Source organism: Carcharhinus amblyrhynchos, chromosome 6 (assembly GCF_965287045.1).
Source record: "Carcharhinus amblyrhynchos chromosome 6, sCarAmb.v2.hapA, whole genome shotgun sequence".
NCBI classification, from domain to species: domain Eukaryota; kingdom Metazoa; phylum Chordata; class Chondrichthyes; order Carcharhiniformes; family Carcharhinidae; genus Carcharhinus; species Carcharhinus amblyrhynchos.
In genome coordinates, this window is record NC_137329.1 from 99,673,661 (window position 1) to 99,693,754 (window position 20,094).

Genomic DNA, 20,094 nt, shown 5'->3' on the forward strand with positions numbered 1-20,094 from the left:
GGCTTTGGGCATCAGGTGTGTCATTGCCCGTAGTTACTTCCACTTGTGGGTTGACCTTTCCAAAATAGTTGAGGCACTAAAACAATGATACATCCTTGGAGTCAGCAGAGGGAGCCACTTTACTGTGCCACACTAGCACATTTCACTGCTAGGAGTTCTAACATCACAAGGTTGATCTGTGAAGCTGCTCTTTGAAACTCCTCAAAACACGATAACTTCATGTTTTCAACTTATCTATTAGGACGTAGTTCTTAAATCTTGAATCTGACACTCTTAAACTCAGGATTTATAAATTTGGATAAGGGGAAAGAGCGTGCATGTGTTGTGAAATTGTACAGTCCACATAAAATCTGGATTTTGCAACAACTTAACCTGAAGGTGTTAAACAAGGTCAGACTACTGATAGACCGATGGCACCTTCTTACCAGCTCACCGCAGCCATCGATCAGTGCGTTGAGCTGGGAAGATAGTAGGAGGCCAAAAATCTGATTCACATCCCATTTTGTAGGAGCGCGGAGCTCATTACCATCAGAGCACCTGGATCTCCATATTGTTAGGGAGTCTGGCATAGCTGCTTCACCCCTCCCAGCTGTTTCCCATCTCACTGGAAAAGATGTCAGCCCATCGAGAATCACGACAGGTCTCCACCAGCGGAGATCAGATGCCATGGCCACAATGGGGGGATTGGAGGCCAGTGAAACCCCTAAGTGCTTGACAGCATGGCAGAATAGTGCCCACTGGCACCCTGGATGCCAATGCGGCAGGGAGGGAAAGATTGTGCAGGAGCAGTTGTGAAGTGATGGGTCACGGAAGGGATCATGTTGGGGTGGTGGATGTCATGGGTCTGCTGGGGACTCATCGGAAGGGTCTTGATACTCCGATGGCAGCAATCTGTGTTGGCGTGGAGAGTAAAAATGCGGCCAATGGAGGGGGAGGTCCAATGTCCATGGTGCGGTGGGGAGGGTGAGGTGCAAGTGGGAGAAGTTCCATTCGCCTTATACATTCACTTCCTCCACCGTAATGCACAGTGGCAGCAGTGTGTAACATGTACAAGATGCATTGCAGCAACTCAGCAAGGCTTCTTCATCAGCATCTTCCAAACCCATAGCCTTTAACAGCTGGAAGGACAAGGGCAGCAGATACAATGGGAACACCACTTAAAAGTTCACCTCCAAATCACACAGCTGACCTCTGGCACTCATATTCATTCAATTACTTGTTCTGTTGGTGAAATCAAATCTGCTTCCTCAACTAGTTGTTGTGAAGGAGCAGCTTCTTCAACTCTCACTTCTGGCAATGATTTGGCAGCTGGATCAAAGTGAGATTTGACTATTATTTCACTTTGAACTTGTCAGTCACTCCTGGCTTCAGTAAATAATCTTCCAGCTGTTGAAAGAGTAGTTTATGTGTGGCATGATGTTAGTCACTGGACTGGACTACTTCTCATACCAGTAGCTGTGTTGCTCCATTCTAAGATCACTTTGTGCACAGATTTATAGCTCTAGTCAATTTTTTGATAATCCCTATGACAATTTTCACCACTACCTCAGCCTTTTCATTTGACTGGGATATTGTGGAGATAAGGTGTAATGCTATATTTCCCAATTATTCATGAGGTATCAGAATTCCTCATTCATGAACTGAGGGCCATTGTCACTCATCACAATGTCAAAGTTTAAAGTTTACTTATTAATCATAAGTTGACTTACATTAACACTGCAGTGAAGTTACTGTGAAAATCTCCTAGTTGCCACACTCCAGCACCAGTTTGTGTACAATGAGGGAGAATTTAGCATGGCCAATGCACCTAGCCAGCATGTTTTTCAGACTGTGGGAGAAAATGGGAGCACCCGGAGGAAACCCATGTAGACACAGGGAGAACGTGCAGACTCCATACAGACAGTGACGCAAGCCGGGAATCAAACCCCAAGTCTCTGACACTGTGAGGCAGCAATGCTAACCACTGGGTGACCATGTTGGGAATGCATTCTATGATCTCACTAGTACTTGTTGATGTCAGCTGACTAACTCCCAGTCATCTGAATATTAGTCGACTGTGATGAGATAATCAGTTGCTGTGAGTGAAAATGGCACCCGCAATATTTTTCCTCCAATACTCCGGCATTGATGTTTCTGCCAATGCGCCTATAAATTCGCCTTCCTTTCTTCATTGGCTTGTGCCTGGAAGACAGTTTTAAAAATAGTACAAAGTAACAATTTGTTACTCAATACCTCAGGTGGGATTATCTGGCTGTGCTCGCCCCAAAACTGGAAAATCCCATCCAAAGTCAATGGACCTTTGCATGGTATGCCCCCCCACCCGCCACTCCCACCCCCCCACCCCTCACCCCTCCAGCTGCGCCCCCCCCCCCTCCCACCTGCCCCCCCCAGCTGCTGCACACCCCCTCCTCCTTCAGCTTCCCCCCTACCAGCTGCTCACCCCCCACTACAATTCCTGAGATGGCAGGACAGGAAAACTTCCCCCAATATTAATGTATATTTATTGACTAAATAAATCGTGCTCTGAGCTATTGTTTCAATCAATTGCACAATGGCGACACTTCCTTTTCAAAAGGTGGTGGCATGTTTTTGGCTCACCTCCCTTTCAAAGCATTCACTACCGCTGGTGCTATGAGTTCATAACAAGGGAAGCGAGCTCCAGAAGCCCTGGACTATGGCCAAGCTTTGACTCATGACTCAACTGCAGCAAGCACGGATATCATGCAAGAATGTCCTGATAATATTTGCCGAGGTGTCAGAGGAGCTCGGGTTCAAAAGCATTTAAATTGACAGCTGGCAAGTAAGACTCTCTGCTAGGGCTTCAACTTTTAACCTATTATTTTGCAACAACATTGAAATGTGCAGTAGAGTGTGGATTATGTCATGTCAATGGGGGAGGAATGAATGCTTTCATTGTAACATCTAGAACATTGTAAACTGTCAACATAATAGATTAGTAACACCACATATTGCAACACAAACAGGAGTTAGTATGATCTTACAGTAACACTGTTTTGTGAACTGGTTTTGAAATGAAAGTTTCCTTTGAAGTCAGCACAATCTCGCTCTGATGCCAGTGTTTGCCCTCTTTGTTTAACAAAAAAATGCTTTCTGGGATCGAAAACGCTGATGGTATTAGCTTATTAAGCACATACATTGGTTGTTTTAGAAGACATAATCTGACAATCACTGCTTGTGTATGTGCATGTGACTGCATGTGGATCAAGACTTTACCTATACTTAACCATCCTTCACCTTGCTTTTTTATGCAGTGACACAATTGTTTCAGAGGATTGTGTGGAATTCTTAAACAGCCTATGAGTACTGCAATACCACTGGATGTTTGTCCTGCTTGCTGACCTCATTCCTGCTGGATACTAGAAGATTCTCTGGACTTGTCACCAGATTTCGGGAGAAGTGGAGGTTCACGCTATAGCGATCACGCGATCTTGGTGGGCAATTTTCCTTGAGATTGCTGATGGTCGACGTTGCTTTGTCATTGAGCACAAGATCCAGCTTCACCAGCTTTGGCTGAATTATGGGTTCAATTCACGGCTTGGGTCACTGTCTGTGTGGAGCCTGCATGTTCCCTCTGTGTCTGCGTGGGTTTCCTCCGGGTGGTCCAGTTTCCTCCCACAGTCCAGAGATGTGCATGTTAGGTTTATTAGCTAAGCTAAATAGCCCCTTAGTGTTCTGGGATGCATAGACTTGAGGGATTAGCGGGATAAATGTAAGGGTTGTGGGGTTAGGGCCTGGAGTGGAAGTGTTGTCAGTGCAGACTCGATGGGCCAAATAGCCTCTTTCTGCATTGTAGGGATTCTGTGATTACATCATATTTTACGAAGTCTCACAACAACGATAACTTTTTGAGTGACACAGTGGCACACTGGTTAACATTGCTGCCTCACAATGCCGGCCTGGTGTACTGTGTGGAGTATGCACGTTCTCCCCGTGTCTGCATGGATTTCCTCTGGGTGATCCGGTTTCCTCTCAGATCCCAAAGATGTGCAGGTTAGGTGGATGGGCCAAGTTAAATTGCCCTTTAGTATCCCAAGATATGTAAATTAGGAGGGCTAATGGGGTAAAATATGTAGGGTTACTAGGTAAGAATCGATGCAGACTCTATAGGCCGAAAGTTGATGCAGACCCAATGGGCTGAATGGCCTCCTTCTGCACTGTAGGGATTCTATGATAGACTTGCTACTAGCAAAAGAACCATGAAAAACCAAAATTATCAACATTGGAGGGCTTTTAATTAATATTTTAAAAATTCTCATTAATGTAAAAGGGTCTTCTCTCTATTAGAGCCCAGGCAGATTTCCTTCTTCCCATCTCCGAGAAATTAAGACTAATTGAAACTAATACTATCCAGCTGATACCGGCTAAGTCAACAGAAGCCATGAATTAAATGTGACATCTTCTGATCAGTTCATCCGCTCATTAAGTTTGACATTGAATGTAACAAGATCTGCTTATTTGTCTTTTAATTCTGAGCAAATCACAATCATAAGAACATAAGAACATAAGAACATAAGAAATAGGAGCAGGCGTAGGCCATCTAGCCCTTCGAGCCTGCCCCGCCATTCAATAAGATCATGGCTGATCTGTCGTGGCTCAGTTCCACTTTCCCGCCCTCTCCCCATAACCCTTAATCCCCTCTCTTATCAAGAACCCATCAACCCGCTTCTTAAAAATATTTAGCGAGGCAGCCTCCACCACTTCAACGGGCAGAGAATTCCAGAGATTCACCACCCTTTGAGTGAAGAAGTTCCTCCTCAACTCCGTTCTAAACCGCCTCCCCTTTATCTTGAGGCTGTGCCCCCTAGTCCTACTGTCTTTTTTGAGCGGGAAGAGTCTCTCCACCTCTATCCTATCCATCCCATTCATCATCTTATACGTCTCAATGAGATCTCCCCTCATTCTTCTAAACTCTAACGAGTACAAGCCTAGTTTATTCAGCCTCTCCTCATAGCTCAATCCCCTCAACTCCGGTATCAGCCTAGTAAACCTCCTCTGCACTCCCTCCAGGGCCAAAATATCCTTGCGCAGGTGCGGCGCCCAAAACTGCACACAGTACTCCAGCTGCGGCCTCACCAATGCCCTATACAGCTGCAGCAAGACCTCCCTACTTTTATATTCAATCCCCCTCGCTATGAAGGCCAGCATCCCATTCGCCTTCCTGACCACCTGCTGCACCTGCAAGCTGGGTTTTTGCGACTCATGCACAAGGACCCCGAGGTCCCTCTGCACCGTCGCCTGCTGCAGTTTTTCGCCCCGTAAGTAATAGTCCTTCCTACCATTCTTCCTACCAAAGTGGACGACCTCACACTTGCCAACATTAAATTCCATTTGCCATTTCCTGGCCCATTCGCCCAGCCTATCTAGATCCTTCTGCAGACTCTCCACACCCTCCGCACAATTTGCCTTTCCCCCAATCTTGGTCACACCTTGCAAATGAGATCCCTCTCTTTTTGCAGCAGTTAACTAGGTAAATTATTCCAGATTATTGACTGTCATTACCTAAATCAGCTGATTACCTGCAATGTATTAAAATGATGAATATCAAGGACGTTTGCTTTTTTTCTGGTAATCAGCAGAAACAATAGGGAGAGCACCTCCACTGTGGTGACTCCAATCTGTCAGCTAATCAGTTGACTTTGCGTAATGAAGCAATTTTGGAAAGTTTTGCTAATTCAGCGGCTGAGATGGAGAATTGACAGGTGTGTTGGTATTTATAAATGTTGATCCCAAAGTCATTTGAAACATGTTATTTTTGATGCAGTGTTAAACTGAAATGATGTTAAAAGGAACTCATAAAATGGAATCATAGTGCGATACAGCACAAAGGGTGGGGCGGAGGGTAATTGGAAATAAAGATTAAAAGGAACACAGAAATCAATCATAAACTTGATAGACTCAGCGGAAAGTAGTTTCATCTATTCGTTTGCCTTCTTGGATTGCACATATTCCAGCCAGACCAATTATTATATCATGACAATAGAACAATACTTGAGGATACCTTGAGGGTACTTCAATGCTTGAAGTCTCGTGGCATCAGGTCAAATATAGCCAAGGAAACCTCCTGCCTGATGTGGCATTTTCCACTAGTCCCAAAATCCGATGTGGAGCACAGGGTGTAGTCCATTTCATTACAACACAAAATTTTTATGCCATTTTTAAGCCCAAGTGTATTTTATCTATTCTTATACCTTTTCTATGTGCTTAACCATGTTGCTGATTGCAATTGTAAATGAAGAAAAGTAACCTTGTCGTGTGAAGTGGACAAGTGAGCCTTGTCACAATGTTTCTGAGCTTTGTGTGTCTTGTTTCCAAGCCATTGTAGAATTCACATTCAGTTCATTAAATGAAGCCAGCACCAGAAATGGTGACCATGTAACCAAGAGATTGTTGAAAAACCTTATCTAGCTCACTGGTGTCCTTTAGAGAAGGAAGTTTGCCATTCTTAGTCTGGCTTTTGTGCGAGTCCAGATTCACAGCAGTGTAACTGACTTTCGATTATCCTCTGAAATAGCCCAATAGGCTACCCAGCTGTATTACAAAAAAGTATAATGAAAATACAAGCAAATATATCACCTGGGCATCAAATAACACAGGTAAACCCAGACCAGATGATCCTGCAAAGTTCTCCTAACATCTGAGAAGTTGTGCCAAAATTGGGAGAGTTGTCTCACAGACGCGTCCAAGAGTCTAATATAATCACAAAGCCAATCCTTTCAGCCAACGCCTCCCACTCTTCCATTACCATTGCTGGTATGTCCTACCCACATAGTGGTATATGGTTGGGAAGGGGTATTTTTGGGAAACCTCAACATTAACTCTGGATCCCATAAAATCTCATAGCTTCGGGTCAAATATAAGCAAGGAAACCTCCTGCCTGATAATCACAAACCCCATCTGTCCCTGATCAGCTGATGATAACTCCACCATGTTGAATACCACTTGAGAAAGTAGTTGGGACAATGAGGAAACAAAGTGTATTCTGAATGGGGGGACTTCAGCAATGGCTTGTAAGAATCACTATTAACCTAATTGGTTGAGGCCTGAGGGACATTGCTGTAAAGAGCATAGGTATTCATGAGGGAAATACCTACATGATTCTCATCCTCACCCACCTACCTGCTGTTAATGCATCAGTTCATCACAGTGGTAAATAATCACTGCACAATCCTGTGGAAACAATTCTGCTTTGACACAAGGACACCCTCCATCATGCTGTTTGGCATTACCACTGCGTTAAATAGGATGGACTTGGAACAAGCGAACAGCTCAAAAGTAAGAATCCATGAGGCACTGTGAGCCATCAGCAGCTGCAGAATTGTATTCAACGACAATCTGTAACACCATGACCTGGCATATCCGCCACTCTACCATTACCAAAAAAAGACTAAACACTGGTTTGGTGAGAAGTGTAGAAGAGCATGCCAGGAGCAGTAGCACACCTCTTGAAAAATGATGTGCCAACCTGTTGACGCTACAATGGAGGACGACATACATCTTAAGCAGTGGAGGCAGAATACTACAGACAAAGTGATCCTGCAACCAACAGATCAGATCAAACCCCCACAGTCCTGCCACATCCAGTTGGGAATGGTGGTGGATAATTAAACAACTGACCAGAGCAGGAAGTTCCACAAGCTTCCCGACCCTCAATCATGGGGTGTCCCAGCACAAGAGTAAAGAAAGATTTAAGTGTTTGTAGCCGTCTTTAGGCAGAAGTGTCGAGTGAACGATTCATCGTAGCCCCCCTTCTGAGGTCTCCATCATCACAGATACCAGTTTTGGCTGACGACACTGGATATTGGAAAGACTATGGACTGCAATGATATCCTGCCTTCAGTGCTGAAGGTTGCACAGCAGTATTAGCTGTGCTCTAGTAAACTGCTGCATTATAACTATAACACTGGCACCTGCTGACAAAGTGGAGTCACACACCTAGTACAAAGTAAAATGGTATGTTTGTTGGAGATCAATTATCTTGTCTCCAGGCCATCATTGCAGGAGTTCCTTATGGCAGTGTCTTAGGCCAGACTATCTTTAGCTTCTTCATCAATAATCTCATCTTATTCACAAGGTCAGGAGTTGGGGACATTTGCTAATGATTGCACAGTGTTTAGTTCCATTTGGTTTCCATTCCTCAGATAATAAGCAGTCCATGCTTGTGTGTATTAAAACTTGGACACTGTTCAGGCTGAAGCTGCAAGATAATTGACAAGCAAAAGTTGTGCAGCATAAGTGCCAGGCGATTACTATTTCAAATTTAACAAATCTAAACACCTCGCTTTGACATTCTTTCCACAGTCATTGTTCTGGAACACTGTCATTTGGGTATATGTTACACTGATGTTTCAAATTTTTTCCCACAGACAAACCAGACAAACACTTCTCCTTTCATGTCGAAAGGCTGGTGATATTGAGGTTGTGATCAATTGAGTCACTCAGAATATTTGCAGTCAAAATAGTACTTTTATTGCAACTTCTCTCATAACGATTGATCAGAAACTTTGGACGAGCCACGTAATTAATATGACAAGAACAGGTCACAGGTCAGAGGCTTATGACAACTGACACATCTCCTGATTTCCCAAAGCCTATCCACCATCTACAATGCAAGTCAGGAGTGTGATGGAATACTCTCCACTTGTCTGGCTGACTGCAGCTCCACCAACACTCAAGATGTTTAACACAATCCAGGACAAAAGAACTTACTGGGTTGTCCTCCATCCTAAACATTCACTTCTTCCACCACTGACGCGCAATAACTGCATTGTGCACCATCTACAAGATGCAGTGCAGTATCTCACCTTTCAAACCTGCAACTTCCACCACTCAGAAGGACAAGGGAAGCGTGGGAATACCACCACCTTCAAGTTTTCCTCCGAGCCACATGCCGTCCTGATTTGGCAATATCACTGATCTTTTACCATTGCTGGATCAAACTCCAGGAGGTCTTTTCCTAACAGCACTTTTGGGAGTACCTATATCACAAAGACCAGAGCAGTTCAAGGTGGTGGTGCATTCCCTCCTTCTCAAGGGAAATCATTCATAGATATTAGATTCTGAACTTTCCAAAAACACTTGGATCATGTGAATGATTTTTAAAAAACTAAATAAATGCAAGTTGTTGTTACCTTGGGAACATAAAATCCAGCTTATTGAACAATATGAGCATCTTTTGTAAATTTGTTGGTATGCTCGCTATTCCTTATTTTTGGAAGCAAACAACTGTTGAGACAAGGATAATATTTCTGGCCAATATCTTCTCTCCAATTTCTGAAAATCAGGATTAACTTTTAATGGATCACTCATATAAAAAGGTAGCTGAAAATGGCAACTGAAGGATTATAACAACAGTAAGTGGAATGATAAGTTGGCACATAGGAGACGTTAAATAAGTTAAATGCCCATGGCGTTAAGGTTAAGATCCTGGCATGAAGAGAGGATCGGCTGACTGGCAGAAGGCAAAGAATGGGGATAAAGTGGTCTTTTTCAGGATGGCAGCCAGTGACTAGTGGAGTGCCTCAGGGGTCAGTGCTGGGACCAAACTTTTCACAATATACATTAACGATTTGGAAGCAAGAACTGAAAGCACTGTTGCTACATCTGCAGATGATACAAAGATATGTAGAGGGACAGGTAGTATTGAGGAAGCAGGGGGGCTGTAGAAGGACTTGGACAAGTTAGGAAAATGGGCAAAGAAGTGGCAAATGAAATACAATGTGGAAAAACATGAGGTTATGCACTTTGGAAGGAGGAATGGAGGCATAGACTATTTTCTAAATAGGACAATGCTTAGGAAATCAGAAAGACAAAGGGACTTGGGAGTCATTGTTCAAGATTCTCTTAAGGTGCAGGTTCAGTCAGCAGTTAGGAAGGCAATGCAAGATTATCATTCATGTCGAGAGGGCTAGAATACAAGAGGGGGGGTGTACTTCTGAAGCTGTATAAGGCTCTGGTCAGATCACATTTGGAATATTGAGAGCTGTTTTAGGCTCTCTAAGGAAGGATGTTCTGGCCTTGGAGAGGGTCCAGAGGAGGTTCACAAGAATGATCCCTGGAATGAAGAGCTGGTCATATGAGGAACAGTTGAGAACTCTGGGTCTGTACTCATTTCCACCTGTAGGAAAACCTAGAACCAGACGGCACAACCTCAGGCTAAAGGGACGATCCTTTAAAACAGAGATGAGGAGGAATTTCTTCTGCCAGAGAGTGATGAATCTGTGAAGCTCTTTGCTGCAGAAGGCTGTGGAGGCTGGGTCATTGAGTGTCTTTAAGACAGAGATGGATAGGTTCTTGATTAATAAGGGAATCAGGGGCTATCAGGAAATGGCAAGAGAACGGGGATGAGAAATAAAAATCAGCCATGATTGAATGGTGGAGCAGACTCAATGGGCTGAGTGGCCTAATTCTGCTCCTATGTCTTATGCTCTAATGGCTTTCTATTTAAGTAAATTTATTAGTATACCTGAAGTTCTCGGAATTCAGTCAATGGTTATTGAAGAACTTTGACTTTTGGTGTATGTGCCATTTGAAAATTAAGCTCCTTTGTATATTTTCAAAGTCTTTTCTTTCATTATTTTGTTCAAAGGTCTATATCAGCAATGCCAAGTGCAGTAAAATCAATGACACATGGGAGCAGAATCAATATCATATAGGCAAAGCACATTTCTCCATAAGCAATAGTGTCTAAAGCAAATATTGAACAGGACATCTTGTATCTGCCTGAAGAAACCAAGTAGGATCCACGCCAATTTTGTGGGACTAAATCTCTTGAGTTTCCACTTAGCACGATGTGCTGATTGAAAAATTGGAAAATCTGGCAGAGCAGCCATTGCTTGAAGCAGAGTCTTACAGTGATGGCCCTCAGGTTCTCCGATGCAGTGGTCTGAATTGTGGGGACTATTAACTAGGCTTGTGTATTGTCCGAATTGTGGGGACTATTAGCTAGCCCTGTGCAGGGATTAGTAGTTAGTCCTGTGTGTTGTCTGAACTGTAGGGATTATTAGTTAGTCTTGTGCATTGTCCGAGTTGTGGGGACTATTAGCTAGCCCTGTGCATTGTCTGAATTGTGGGGACTATTAGCTAGCCCTGCATGTTGTCTGAACTGTAGGGATTATTAGTTAGCCTTGTATGTTGTCTGAACTTTAGGGGTTATTAGCTAGCCCTTCTGCATTGTCTGAACTGGGAGGACTATTAGCTAGCCCTGCGTGTTGTCTGAACTGTAGAGATTATTAGCTAGCCCTCTGTGTTGTCTGAATGTGTGTATTATTAGCTAGCCCTGTGCACTGTCTGAATTGGGGGGACTATTAGCTAGACCTGTGTGTTGGCAGAACTGTAGGGATTATTAGCTAGCCCAGTGCATTGTTTGAATTGTGGGGACTATTAGCTAGCCCGTGTTGTTTGAACTGTAGAGATTATTAGCTAGCCCTCTGCGTTGTCTGAGCTGTGCGGATTATTAGCTAGCCCTCTGTGTTGTCTGAATTGTGAGGATTATTAGCTAGCCCTCTGCGTTGTCTGAATGTGGGTATTATTAGCTAGCCCTGTACATTGTCTGAACTGTAGGGACTATTAGCTAGTCCGATGTACTGTCTGAACTGTGAGGATTATTAGCTAATGCTACGTGCTATCTGAACCGTGGGGATTATTAGCTAGCTCTGTGCATTGTCTGACCTGAAGAGAGTGTTAGAATTTTGCATTCTCTGAACTGTGGGGATAATTAGCAAAGCACATTGTCTGAACAATTATGAGTGCATTCCAGAGCTGTAGACCATTCTAATGCTATACATTTTCTGAACTCGAGGTTATGCCTGCAGCGTCACGAAATGCAGATATAGTCAGAAAGCAGAACTCTCTCTTTTGCCTGAATCATACTCCATGTTTCTGGTGCAATGCTAGGTGACTGCAAACCCAGACTCTGTCCAGAGGTGCAAAGTGCTGTAATAATTAAACCATTCTTTAGAAATCTGTTTGCAAATCTTTTAATTTCCTTTCACACACTCTGGAATGGTGACAAACTCTGAGTCATTGACGAATTGGAAAGCTCCCAAAAACAGTAGTCAAAAACTGATTTGAACGCCACCAACCCCCTCCCCACTGTATTAATCAACAGCTAAAGTTCAATCTTTGATTTCACCAAATAAATCATAATCAGTTTGTTAGTATAATTGTAAGGGCAGATTAAAACAAGGGACTTAGTTCTGCAATTCAAATTGATGCAAGCTGATTGAATGATCAGCAGCATCAACAAGGGTTGTGCTCCCTTATCACATTGTAATACAAAAATCATTTCAAGCTTTTTGAGAGCAGGATCAGTTTAAAAACATAATTGGCGCTAAAAAAGCAGTGTATATTTCAGGTTTCACAACTTCTTGTGCCCAACTGTTTGTCCAACCTTAGCCTACAAGCTGGAACATCAAAAATGCCATCAATGAAAGTGGATTTGGAAAATCCTTAGCTTACAGGGAAATAAGAATTCTTCAAAAAATTCAAGATTTCCAGCTACTTCGTAAATTCATTGACATGGAAGAGTCTTTGTGTAGAAGTCCTGTTGCTCTGTCACTGCTGACCAAAGGAAAGCAACTGTTAACTACATTGCCTCCATCTAAGGAAACAGCCCTTACAATTTCAACTGTAGCAATTGGAACAGAATAGACCACCGACATTTGCACTTAATCAAAAAGTAAATGTTATCTAATCAAGTAACTTTTCAGAAATTAAACACTTTCAGTTCCTTCTAATACACAAAAATATATAATTGAAGAACATCACATCTGATTATTACTGTTACTGGAGTGAAGAGAAACTTGTAGAATCTTTACTTTGTAACAAATATCTTTTTTGAACATGTCACAAGAGATGTAACACACAATTGAATTTTGTTCACATTGAAAAAGATACCTGTCCATTTTATAATGTTATACTTCTGCATGCTATAAAAAGCATGCTTCACAGTTAAGTTAAACAATCCTTATTTTCCTACAGTTAATAGTTTCCTACATCCAAGCAACTGAAGAGAATTTCTGTAATTTAAAAAGATACGTTTTATACTAACAGAGACCCTCAAAATACTTGTGGTCAAATTAGTATCCTTACTGCAACAGTACTTCTTTAAATAAGTGATTACTCTTTCACCAAAGACTTCTAACAATCAAAACTTCACACTGGAAAATGTACATAGAGCTGTCCATGTGTAAAAACAGGCTGAGGAACAAAGTTTGACAAAGTCTTACCTTGCGACTTGTTTATTGTAGAATATGAAAGTTTAATTGGAAACTGTTTTCTCCTCAGCTGAGAAGGTAAAAATTATACTAAAGGTAGCTCTTCAAAAAAAAAATCAGAAGTTTTCTTTCAAGGCACTTTTAATGTGTTTTTATACAAAAGTATGTTCTCTACTACAACAGATTATCCACGGAAATGAATTTTCCAGACAGACAAAATCTGAGTACTATTATGGATGAACAGAAAACTGAAATGCTTACACTATATAATATATAAAATTAACCTCTACAATATTCAAAAATGAACATTTGAATCGTTTCACCAGTGACAATATTCTAACTGAATTGCAGTACTACTTAAGGCACGATTAATATTTTTAGTTCCTAAGTTTAAAAAAATGTACACAGATCAATCTAGTGGCTTTGCTAAATATTAATCTTGGTCAATCCTTACTTCAGATCTAAATTCATCGATTGAAAATTTTACCTCTATTGCTCTCCTCACAGATGCTGCCTGACCTGTAGGTTATTTCCAGCTTTTCCTATTTTTATTCCAGCAACTGCGGTACTTTGCTTTTGTCAGTCTGGATGATGGCTGCTTTGGGACCCTAACTATTTATGACCAAAAGATGCTAATCTGTAACTGAATAACAGATTTTGAGTGAATCGCTCAATCTTATAGCTGAGTGGTTTGGAGTACAGTCAATTAGGTGTCTCACTGTTTTGAACATTAGGCTGGGTATTTGTAACAAATGAATGTGTCACAACTGATAATCATTTTTTGAGTCACATATGTGTAATAGTCCTGATCTGTACTGATGTTTCTGCCAGAGGAATTAACATGTGAAGAACTCTCTCTGTACTTAATGTGATGCTTCCTGACAAAAAAAATAAAGCTACGTCCATCAGATTGGTAGGATGGGTGGAATTTTTCACCTGTGCTCCTCCAAAGCAGGAAAATCCTGCCAGAGTTCAACAGACCTTTGCATGGAACATGTCCTGCCCGCTACAATTCCCATGGTAGGTGGCATGGGAAAATTTCACCCAATGAGTCTAGCTATTCCCATGGTGTCAATTGAGAAAGAAAAGGTTTGGTACCATGTACGTGGAACCCTTGGGAGAGATTGCAGCAATACCAGACTGATAGACCAGGGTTCGTGCACCATATGGTACAATGAAATGCAGCTGATGAATGACATGGAAGATCATTTGAACATCATCATCAAGTTGAGCCTGACCTGAAAATATAAACTTGATGGCAAAGTTGTCCATGGAAAGAAAAGAGCCTTAGGCAGTGGGCTGCTTTAGCATCCACGCTACAAGAGCTAGCTGCCCTTGAAAAAGCAGCTCAATCCAACAATTTGGCTACATTTCCAACAAATGTTCAGATACTCTTGATTGTAACATGCGCCTCAATTAAGTGCAACCAAGAAGCTGACAAGTTACACGAAGTTCAAAAATGTTTATTACCATTGCTAAATGTCACTTTGTGATATGTCCAAATCCCTAACTATTCTGTATTTCTTAGAATCCTTGGACCATACCTTTTTTGTGTTCTTCTCTTTCCTCATTAATATGGATTTCTGCATCTTTGTGTCTGTTGTTTCTTCTCTGGTTTTCTTGCTCACCACCCCTTCTTAAATCTCTACCACGTTCATGACAAAACTTACTAACCATGCCTCCTATATTCTCATCCAAATCATTAATATAAATGACAAATAAAAGTGTTCCCAGCACTGATCCGTGAGGCACACCGCTGGTCACAGTCCTTAAAGATTAACTCTGGTTCTCCCTCCTCAGATGCAGCCTAATTAGCCAAGTATTTCCAGCATTTTGTTTTTATTTTTGAGCAGTTACTTGTTCAGTCACAATACTCTAGCTCTCTGGGAGTCTTTGTACTTCCAAAATCCCATTTGTCAACCATTACTCTGGCTCCCCATCAATTCTTCCTCCTACTTGACATTCAGGTTGCCCCTTCTTAATTTATACCCAAGAGTGGAAGATTATGGGTTTTTGCTCAAGTTCTTCCAAATTTTGAGCTGCCAACTTCAGCAATGTTCCAAGGATTAAACATTTTGTTTCATGAAGAAAAAGGTATTCAGAAAAATTACTGAAATCTTAATCCAAGTTACTAATACATGGCCAAAATACCTAAAGGTTTCTTCCTCTGACTGTATACATCTAGTGTGAGGACCATAGCAATAACTTTTACCAACACACAAAAAAAATTGCATGCAGGAGTGAGGAAGTGGTACAATTTCCCTCTGTGCCCTAGAGCTTTGGAGGAAATGGGGTGAGAAATATTTGGAGCACCCACTATAGACTGAGGGAGAATATGACTATTCTCTTATAAGCCCTGCAATTTAAATGTACACTTAACGAACGACTACAGCATAAACTCCAAGGTTAGGAGAGAAAGTAATCAACTTCCAAGGAGCTTTGCATGCAAATAATCAGACAAAAATCAACAAATTTAGTTACCCACACAGATGAGAATGTACATCAAGAGCTTGAATATAAACACATTTCAGTCATTTAAAATGAAATGTAATAAAATACAGTTTTACTGCCAAAATCTTATTTTTCACTCCCTTTGTCTAGATCTAACCCTTTGATACTGTAAAGTCAGCTCCGAAGCAGCACATTATAACGAGACTGTAATGTGCTGCAGCTCAGGGAGGATCAGGCAGAACCATAAATAAAATGTGGAACTAAAGTGATTTGATGTTTACAGCAATAACTGAAGCAAATATGGTGTTTATTGATTGATTTTAACAGGGAACTATAGAACATGAAATTAAAAGTGATATCACAGAACAGAACCATATCTAAATAACAAAAATAAATTCTCAGACAGTAAAAGAATGTACATGTGCGTATATAAAATAAATGTCAAAATATAGCATGAGATAAAATCAAAGTAACTAATCACAAAAGAATAATACATTTAATCAAAGGTGCATCCTTTTATGATTACATGCAAATAAGCTCAAATAGAAAGATTTTAAAAAATAATTAGAAATAAAATTTATTTCAACATGCAGTTGATACAAAGAAAACAGACGGCATGTGGCTTTAAAATAGTGCCTCTGTTTTCATATGCAATCCATTGTCACGTACAACATAATGTTTTGATACTGAGTTTGGGAACAACCATGTGTTATTGCACATGAATTAAGAAATCTTCACAAATGAATTAAGAAATCTCCACAGTTGTGGTCGTAGCAGATAATTAAATTCTGGCAACAAGTGGGATTTGCTTAAATTCCTTACTTAAAATCCTAAGCATAACACGGTCAGCCTTAAACTCAATGGTCACAATTTTACTTAGTTCTTAACTACTGAATGAATTGCTTCTTTGGATGATATTGTTCAGCAAAAAAGAAAAATCTCGAGTAAAATGCCAATGCTAATTTGGAACATTAATACTAATATGCAATAATATACAAAGTAGCAAAATTTATAAAATGTGAGCAATCAAACTTTCCAACAGATGAATTACCAGCTGAGTTAATTTTCACTGCAATTAAGATTAAAGTTTTAAAGTTTATTTACTTATGTCACAAGTAGGCTTACATTAACACTGCAATGAAGTTACGGTGAAAACCCCCTAGTCGCCACGCTCCGGTGCCTGTTCGGCTACACTGAGGGAGACATCAGCATAGTCAATGCACCTAATTGGCACGTCTTTCTGACTGTGGGAGGAAACAGGGGCTTCTGGAGGAAACCCACACAGACAGGGATAGAATGTGTAGACTCTGCACAGACAGTGACCTGAGCCAGGAATTGAACCTGGGGCCCTGGCGCTGAGAGGCAGCACTGCTAACCACTGTGCCATTTTCCAGTTTCTCTACTCCTGTATCACTATTGTAATCTGCAGGTTATTTTACATTTGATACTATGCAAAGGAGCAAGTTGATTGAGAGCAAGTAGCAATATTAAATTGGACCATCAAATTTAAGGGATATTCTGCAGACCAAACCTTTAAACATTGTATACTTTAAAAAGTAATTAATAAAGTATGCTTTCTGAAGAATTTGGCATGCTCAACATTTGGTTGTCACACTTCTTTATTCCTGCTCTGGTGGTTAATAATGACATTTTAAACCAATGTTCATTATTTTGCATTTTAATCGCTGTCAAAACATTAGTTGTGCTAGCTAATCTCAGTGCACTATAAATAGTTATAACCATTTGCCGTCTTAATGCAGTAATTCTTTGTACAGTATTAGAAACGTTGCAGTATGTAATAACTATTATATATACATATGTACACACACACACACAAAAATTGTATGAGCCCTGATAAACCCTGAAATCTGTTGAGTTTAAGAAATACAAGCTTGGGATAAATCAGTAACTTCTCAGCAACTGTAGCCCATTAACTTTTATATAAACCTTCACTCCAAAATCTTTGGAAGGATGCCTATTAAGTGCAATACAAAGTCCTAAGTATTTGACACATAATGACAATGTCATGATTTCACAAGTTTAAACCCTTGTCCTGTGTCCAGGATAGTGGGTGGGAACCATCTCATCTTCAACCTTTTGAAACACTTAAAGCAAACATTACACGCCCAAAAAAGGTTTAGCCTACCACACCAGTCTGCCAAGTAAATCAGAGGATAAGTGATACGAGGGAAGTAAATCATCCAATGCTTGGCAACATCATTTCCTGTTGGTAAATGAAGGGTATAATCACTCCAGCATTTAGATATACCATAAACAGCCATAACTGTTCTGCCTTTATCTGACCAGCTAATGTTGTTGTCAAGGTTGCAGTTATATTCTACCCAGTCTTTAGTAAAGTCACCTAACTGTGGAAGGTCCACTTCTTCAATATTAACTTCTTTGGCCAGTTTTGCACCTTGTACAGCAACAAAACTTTCACTGACTCTTCTTACATCTTTAACCCATGGAATGGCATTGTCACAGTCCAAAACAATGATCAGGCGAGAGCAAAAGTCAGCATTCTTCTCTTTCCACCATTCCATGATTGTCTCCAGCTTCAAGGTTTCTCCTCCTGATATAGAAAAAATCAGATGAATAAGCTTAATATTCAGAAGAGCAGGTTCATCTATTCATGCTATACTTATTTGGTATCTCAGGACTTTAAACTAAATAATCAGGGGTAAGGAATCATGTGAGAAGAGGCATGGTAAATCAAAAGGTCACAAGGAGGGAATAGAGCAGCGTAGGGATTTGGATAATGACAACCAGTGTGGCAGGAAGGGACAGAGCATACGCATTTAGAACTGCACCAGCTGAAGGTCAGAAATGCAAAAATGACAACTGAAGACTCTATATCTGAACGTGGTACAAAATTGGAGAGTTATTAGCTGCCACGATGATGTGACTTGTGCATGAGTGATATTGATTGGGTACACACTGAATGTACTCAAAATGTATGTAACACCATTGAATGATAACAGTGGATTACTTCTTTGGAGCCTGGTAACAATAACCAATTCTGCACTCTGACCAGTAACAAGAGGGGCTTCAATAAGCATAAAGGCAGTAACATAAGTGATTTCTTCCCTAAAGCAGATCCTTAGCTCATTGTCTGCTGATACTCCACCTTTAGCCATTTTCTTGGCAGCTTTCTGTCAGCGGTGGTCAGCCACTGTCTCCCACTCTCAGGGGCAGGGTGTCAACGCAGGTCCTAAGACTGCTTCACCCAGATCTGGAATCAAACCAGAGCTGTTGGTGTTATCCTCACTTGTCATCTAGCCAACTCTAATCTGTCCAGGGCTATTCAAGGATGTTACAGGTCCAGTGGATAAAACTGAGGAAGTGGATGTTACTTAGCAGGATTTCAGGAAGACATTTCTTATATTTCACACAATAGATTGACTGACAAGGCATCATGTCCATGGGATAAACAGAAAACACAAGTTTAAATCCAAAAGCAAAATATGATGGATGGAAATTTTAAAGTCTAAATTTATAGCCAGTGAAGTTTGTTAGTGTAAATAAAAGCAAAAATACTGTGGATGCTGGAAGTCTGAAATAACAGAAAATGCTGGAAAAAGCCAGCAACTCTGACAGCATCTGTGGAGAGAGAAACAGTTAGCGTTTCAAGTCTGCATGACTCTTCTTCAGAGTACCGAAGAATGCATGAGTGGTTGGTTTTGGGGCCATGTTGGTTTATAAAATTTTATAGCAGTTCGAATATTGTCAAAAGAATCTCAATTTGTATGTGACATGAAATCATGTAGTGCTCAATCAAAAACATGATAATCCAAAATAATCAGACAGAATAAGTCAATGGGCAGAAAGATTATTGGAGCTAAATCTGAATTGATGTAGGCACGGGATTAGGTAGAGGCAGCAAAAACATGGAGTACAACATATTTTAGTGACTAGTTTGTTAAATCTATGAGTTCAATGCTCATGGGAAATGAAAAAGAAAATACGTAGCTAAAAAGAGATAATGTTGGTTTGTATCTGGTCATATTAAGTTATAATGTCCATTTAATAGGAAATAAGTATCATTACAACAAATATATATTTGTTACCAAATATTAACCATATTAAAGTAGCTTTTTTCCAATTTACAGCAATCAATTTGGCAGCTCAAAAAATGCACATCTAATGTTCAGCCACCATGTTCCACAGTATTTCAGTTGCAATCAGTTTTTAAAGCAGTCATTTAAAAACAAGGTCCCATCAAGAATTCATGGCTCTTCTTTCGCATCATCATCACTTCCATCAATGCTGCTGTCCATTGATAAATTCCCTTCATTCCATCTTTCTTCAGCCTCTTTCATTTCAGACACAGAATCAGTGAGGAATGCTTTGAGGCTGATTAGTGGAAGTAGTGGGCTGCATCAGAAAGAATGATTTCAACCCTGGAACT

The 20,094-nt window shown here is 40.8% G+C and overlaps 1 protein-coding gene across 8 annotated transcripts in view; it reads right to left on the reverse strand.

The window, feature by feature from the left end:
• Positions 1 to 13,399: 13,399 nt before the first annotated feature.
• The window catches only part of LOC145344159 (transmembrane protein 168-like), a 45,627-nt gene continuing 38,932 nt past the window's right edge, over positions 13,400 to 20,094 (reverse strand). For all 8 annotated transcript variants that reach the window (XM_080191067.1, XM_080191059.1, XM_080191063.1 and 5 more), the window contains one exon: positions 13,400 to 18,258. In XM_080191067.1, coding sequence (XP_080047193.1) covers positions 17,711 to 18,258 — 548 coding nt within the window. In that variant the 3' untranslated portion in view covers positions 13,400 to 17,710. The remainder of the gene's footprint in view (positions 18,259 to 20,094) is intronic.